Below are 6,000 nucleotides of genomic sequence, written 5' to 3' on the forward strand. Positions count from 1 at the left end.
GTGAATATTCCAGAATTAGACTCCTGTAACATTTACAGAGATACACCTTTGTCAGGTAGACGTGAATTTTCCAGAATTAGACTCCTGTAACATTTACAGAGATACACCTTTGTCAGGTAGATGTAAATATTCCAGAATTAGACTCCTGTAACATTTCAGAATTTACAATAAACGTCAAAATCATGAGTTTTAAAGGTTAAAAAAAAATGAGCTAAAGTCAAAGTTAGGAGTTGAAATGTTCAGTAAAACTGAGATAAAATTCAAAATCATGATATTTAACAATCAAAATATGAGATAAAAGTAAAATTTAGGAGTTGAAATGGTCAGCAAAACTGAGATAAAATTCAAATTCATGGTACTTAATCAAAATTTGAGATAAATATCGAAATTGCGAGTTTAAAATATCAAAATATGAGATTAGATTTCAAATTCATAGGTTCACAGGTAAAGTAAAAAAGTGAGATAAAAGTCAAAATCATGACTTTAAAAGTCAAACTAGGATTTAATGTAAAGTTATGAATCTAAAAGGTAGAAATATGAGATAAAAAGTCAAAGTTATGTGACGTAAAGGTTAAAATACGAAATAAAAAGTCAAAAACATAACTTTTAGTCATAACTGTGAGATGCAAAATTGAAAATATAAAGAAAACACAAATTTCTCCTACGTTCCTGACTTTTTATCAAATTATTTTTACAGTTTACTTTTTCTAATTTTTATGACTCAGCCAGGATGTTACAAATAATCCAGGTTAAGGTTACATTTTTATACTGGAGGAAATCTGCAGACCTAATCCTGATGGGCCAGTTCTAATAGAAATATCATGTGATCTGGTGGGCAGGGTATAACGACCACGGGCTGGATTTGGCCTTAAGTTTGACACCCCTGAACTAAAGGTTATCGCAGAATGGAAAAGTATTTCCCAGGCATTGACATGACTTACATTTTGCCCCTACATTGTAATCACTGACTCAGGAACCTTAACGGTGTCTCATTGATCTGATTTTAATTCCAGGAAACTCAGCATTCATAGCAATCACCAGGATAACTCTGGGACTCTTGATGATGATGATTCTTCTCCCCTTGATTCTGTGGATGAGGTAAAACAATAAGTGTTCACTCTCCTCTCTTTACGTTTCCTCCTCAGACTTGCTCTATCCTTTGTTGAGTATATCAAAGTTTTTTTGTCCCCCCTCTCCTCTTTTAAAACTTACTTCAGGAAGAAGGACTCTATGGAGGCTGAACCTGCAGAAGCAATGGAGGTGAGAGGACGAGGGGTCTTACTGATGGAACTTTCCATAAATCACTGTACTGGTACTTTGGCACCTAAATACTCTGGAAAAGGATGTGACATTAATTTACAACTAACAAGACTAGGTATAAACCTAGTATGTGGCTGACCGCAATTATCTGCGATGCCTGTTGAAATGCCTAACTGAAATGTGTGTTCTGGCAGAGTGACTTTGTCATGGTTGTTGGTAGTTTATAATTTTTAGCCAAAGATATAGTAAACGTTTACTGTAAAAGCTACATATTGCTCTCTCTCTCTGTCTGGCTCCCTCTGTGTGTAAGGAGAGGAAACCTGAGCAGCGTCATCCCCCCTCCCCTCCTGCTTTCTGTTACTGCATCTGATGGTTAAGCTCACCCCCATGATCAGAAAAACATGCCGAAACAGAGTAGAGAGAGAACATTTTTTTCTGTCAGAGAAAGCTTTCAGTGTTGCTCTCTGCGCTTGTTTGGATTCAGATATGTTGTGTGGTTCAGACAAAAGCGCCGCTCGGCTCAGTCCAAGCTAAAGACAGGCCTGCTAGAGTCGTTAGCTGGGACACAACAAGTCATTAGCTGTATACAACAAGTAACTCTTTCCCCTTAACTATCACAATGTCATGCCAAATTGGGTGGCATCTTCATTTTCTTTTGCAGAAAGCATTCTGTTTTGCCCTCAGCACTAAATGTGATGAAGAAACATGTCAGTCTGGCTAAGGCCGAGCTAACGTTCAGCTAGCTGCCACAAGCATTCACAAAAGTGACCCTTTTCCCCTTCAATTATCACAGAGTCATGTCAAAGCAGTTCAGCAGAGGAGTGAAAACATCTTTCCCTACATGAACAGCTTACAGGGTTGTTTCATTCTTTGTCATACATAAATGTGGCCCAGTTCTGGTTAAACAGAGGCTAAAACTATATCGCAGTAAGGACAGCCATTAAAAGACAGTCAGCATGAGTAAACCCCGCCCATAGAGCAACTCGGTATGGATCAGCCATACCGAGGACATGATCAGGACATGACTAAAATGTGACTGAAACTAAAATGCATTTAAGTTAAAGACTAAAACAAAAACTAAAATTATAATTAGTTGCCAAAATTAACACTGCTGCAGTGCATTCTGGGTCTTCCCCAAGGTCTCCAAAGGGAGGCATCTAGGAGGCATCCTGATCACATGCCTACCACCTCAACTGGCTTCTTTCGACTAGAAGGATTTGAAGACTCTACTCCTAGTTCCCTCCACATGTCTGAACTCCTCATCCTGTCTCTAAGGCTGAGCACAGACACCCTCTAGAGGAAATTCTTTTTGGCTGCTTGTATCCGTGATCTCATTCTTTCAGGCCTTACCCGGGGTTTATGGCCATAGTAGGTGTCCTTTCTCACCACAACAGTCTGGTGCAATACCTGCAGTACTGCCAATGCCACACCAATCTGCCTGTCCATCTCATGCTTCCTTTAACCCTCACTCATGAACAACACATCAAGTTACTTGAGGCAGAGACTCGCTCCCCACCCGTCAGAGAACCAGGAGGGCCTGACTCTCATCCAGACCACTTCACACTCAGCTGCAAACTGGCCCAATGCCTGCTGGAGGTCCCCAGCCGAAGAAGCCAGCAGAACCACATCATCTGTAAAAAGCAGGTTCTAACAGTTTAAAAACAACATTGCTCAACAGATGCAACAGTAGGGTATTTCTAGATCTCACTACCACAGTCCATAATATCATCAAAAGATTCAGAGAATCTGGAGAAATCTCAGCGCAGACGGGGCAAGTCCTTCTCCCTCAGACAGCTCTGCTCTATAAACCATCATCATTCTGGGATGATATTACAGCATGGCTCAGGAGCACCTCAGAGAAAATACTAGTAGTTCCTCACTGCGTCTGCAAATGTAAGTTAAGACTCTACCATAGAAAGACGAAAGCTGGGTTTCCATTACAGTTTTTCGCAAAATAAAAGCAATATTTCTTAAATTTCGATTAAGTACAATTGCACTTTGAATGTGTTTCCATTGAGGGGAGTTTTGGGCATAGGCCTTGCAATTCTCATAAAATCTCATCTCGCGTGAATCCACTGCAGGGAAGCTTGACGCTCAAAACCTGTTGCGTGTTGGTACGGTTTTGGTTACATCTACGGCGGTTGCCTTGATAATGTTGAACAAAAGACGAAGGCAACAGATGATAGTTCAGAGGTAAAGTCCATGTGTATGGCAAAAGCCATGTATAAGGGTAGAGGTATGATGTTAAGAAAAGTCTCGTCTCTTCTTCTGTCTACACGTACAGCGGCATGTTGTCTCGGAGTGACTGGTCATGTGACACCGTACGTCACGTCCCGTGACTTGTAAATGCAGAAAAAGTGTTTCCATTACACTTTTGCGATATATTTCTATATCGAAACGCTTGAAAAACCTCCTCATAAAAGTGTAAAAACTTCTTAGCGATATTTTAGGTTTTTTTTCGAAATTCAGCTGTTTCCATTACCAGTTTTTTATTGCGCTATTTCGATTTTGCGCATTTCCAAGTGTAATGGAAACCCAGCTAAAGACACATATTAGCATCCAGAAGCCCCGCCCACTTCTCTGGGCCTGGACTGATCTAAAGTGTAAAAGTTCTGTCCATCTCTGTCAGCACAGCCATAAGCTGCACAGAAACCCCTGCAGGTGTGCTGTGGTTTTTATAGTTTTTAAACCAGAACACTTCAACTGTAGTAACTGAGACTACAGATGTTTTTGTTTTTGATTGTGATAAATTATTTCTTAAGTAGAATCTATTTAGGTTGTGTCTTTTTTGATGAAATATATATGTTTAGAATTATTGACATATTTGTTGAATATATATTTCTGATCAAATCTTCTCATCTGCCCTCAGTTAAATCCTGTGTACGAGAACATCTCAGACGTCACTGCAGCACAGGGAGAAGACAGAGAGGAGCAGGAAGATGCTGTATAAAGTCCTCAGGTTAGAGACTCCTGCACAGAATAAACAGACCCACTGTAGAGTCACGCTCATCTATGTAACATGTTACAACCATACTATACCAGTATTCCAGTCACTTTTCTGTGATGTTCTTTAAATGCTGTTGAATCGGGAGAAGACTTCCTGTGTGGTGGGGACATTTACCTTAAGCAGCTGTAGGCTGATATGAATTCATGTTAAATTATTACTGAGAGACAAATATCGGGCTGAAAACAGATATAAAATGATGTTATAATTACCAACAGAGAGAGAGGAATGCAGACAAAACCATCAGCAGAAAGCTGAATTTGATGCCTCAGGCTGAAGAAGTAAAAATCTGTAGTTAGCTCTCTATCTCTCCCTGTCTCTCTCTGTTTATAAATGTTTATACATGTTTTATGGGATTCTCAACCATTTTGATAAAAAATGTCACACCAACAGATTTAGTGTCATGTACTTCATTAACATTAATGTCAGTCAGGCTGCATTTTACTGGTTTGTTCATTCTGTAGTTTTCCAAAATGTTTGTGTTATGCTTTTTGTTTCTAATAAAACCATATTTTTAATTTTGTCGTTTCTGGAGTGATCTCTTAATGAAGTTCTTGTAAATTCTCATCAGACCAAAACATAAAGGCGTCATCAGCAAACAACACCAACATCAGTACATTTGACACTTTGCAGGTTTCATTATGTAGAACAGCGCCACTCAACCCTGCTAGAGCCAAACTGTTAAAAAAAAAGAACCTTTGTCAGAGCCACAATCTAAACCTGGGGCTGTGAATCCAATAATTACTACACATATAAACATATATATACAAGTTTTAATCAGAGCATGTAGAGCACAGGTGTCAAACTCAAGGCCCGGGGGCCAAATTCGGCCTGTGGAACAGTTAAATCCGGCCCGCAAGATGATATCATATTTCTGTTCTAACTGGCCCATCACTCTGAGGTCTGCAGATTTCCTCAAGTATAAAAATGTTAACTTATCCTTGATGATTTAAGATACTCTGGTTAATTCATAAAATCTGAAAAATTAAGGAGTAAAAATATCTAGATAAGAAGTCAGGAATGTAGGAAAAGAAATGAATGTGCTTTAATTTCACATTTTCAATTTTGTATCTCAATTAGGACTCAAGCTTAGGATTTTGACTTTTAATTTCATACTTTGAGCATTTAAACTCAATATTTTGACTTCTCATATACTATTTTGAGCTTTAAGATTCATAATTCTATTTTTTAAGTGATATTTTGACCTTTTTATCCAGTTATTTTGTAATTTACCTCATATTTTCAACTCCAAACTTTGACTTCATAATCTCAAAGTGTGACCTTTCAGACTCCAGTTTAAAATTTTGAATCATATTTTGACTTTTAATTTTATGACAAATTTAATTTCATATTTTGACCCTTTAAGCTCATAATTTTAACTTTCTTTTTAATATACTTGCATTTAAATAACATTTTAATTTCACTTTCATGTTTTTACCTTGTTGAACTAACAAATTTAACTGTTCTCAGATTGTCTTGATTGTCAAAATCGTTTATCATCAGTGCTATTTATTTTATTTTTTTTATTTTCATATTTTATTATCAGTGAAACAAGGTTGACAGTTTCTGGTGAAAAAGGTGACCCTTTTAGGCCCTCAGGTAGGTCCTGAATCCAGTATCTGGCCCCTGTTGTGATTGAGTTTGACACCCCTGATGCAGAGAGTTTGATTTCACCTTTCATTTTCATCATTTTTCACCATCTACAATCAGTTAAGATAATTACCTGGGATACACAG

The 6,000-nt window shown here is 38.0% G+C and overlaps 1 protein-coding gene across 2 annotated transcripts in view; it reads left to right on the forward strand.

Moving 5' to 3' along the window:
* Nucleotides 1–4,696, forward strand: part of LOC121509451 (scavenger receptor cysteine-rich type 1 protein M130-like) — a 52,317-nt gene extending 47,621 nt beyond the window's left edge. For both annotated transcript variants that reach the window (XM_041786834.1, XM_041786835.1), the window contains 3 exons: nt 1,014–1,098; nt 1,218–1,260; nt 4,130–4,696. In XM_041786834.1, coding sequence (XP_041642768.1) covers nt 1,014–1,098; nt 1,218–1,260; nt 4,130–4,210 — 209 coding nt within the window. In that variant the 3' untranslated portion in view covers nt 4,211–4,696. The remainder of the gene's footprint in view (nt 1–1,013; nt 1,099–1,217; nt 1,261–4,129) is intronic.
* The last annotated feature ends 1,304 nt before the right edge of the window (nt 4,697–6,000 follow it).

This window comes from Cheilinus undulatus, linkage group 5, assembly GCF_018320785.1.
Source record: "Cheilinus undulatus linkage group 5, ASM1832078v1, whole genome shotgun sequence".
Classification (NCBI taxonomy): domain Eukaryota; kingdom Metazoa; phylum Chordata; class Actinopteri; order Labriformes; family Labridae; genus Cheilinus; species Cheilinus undulatus.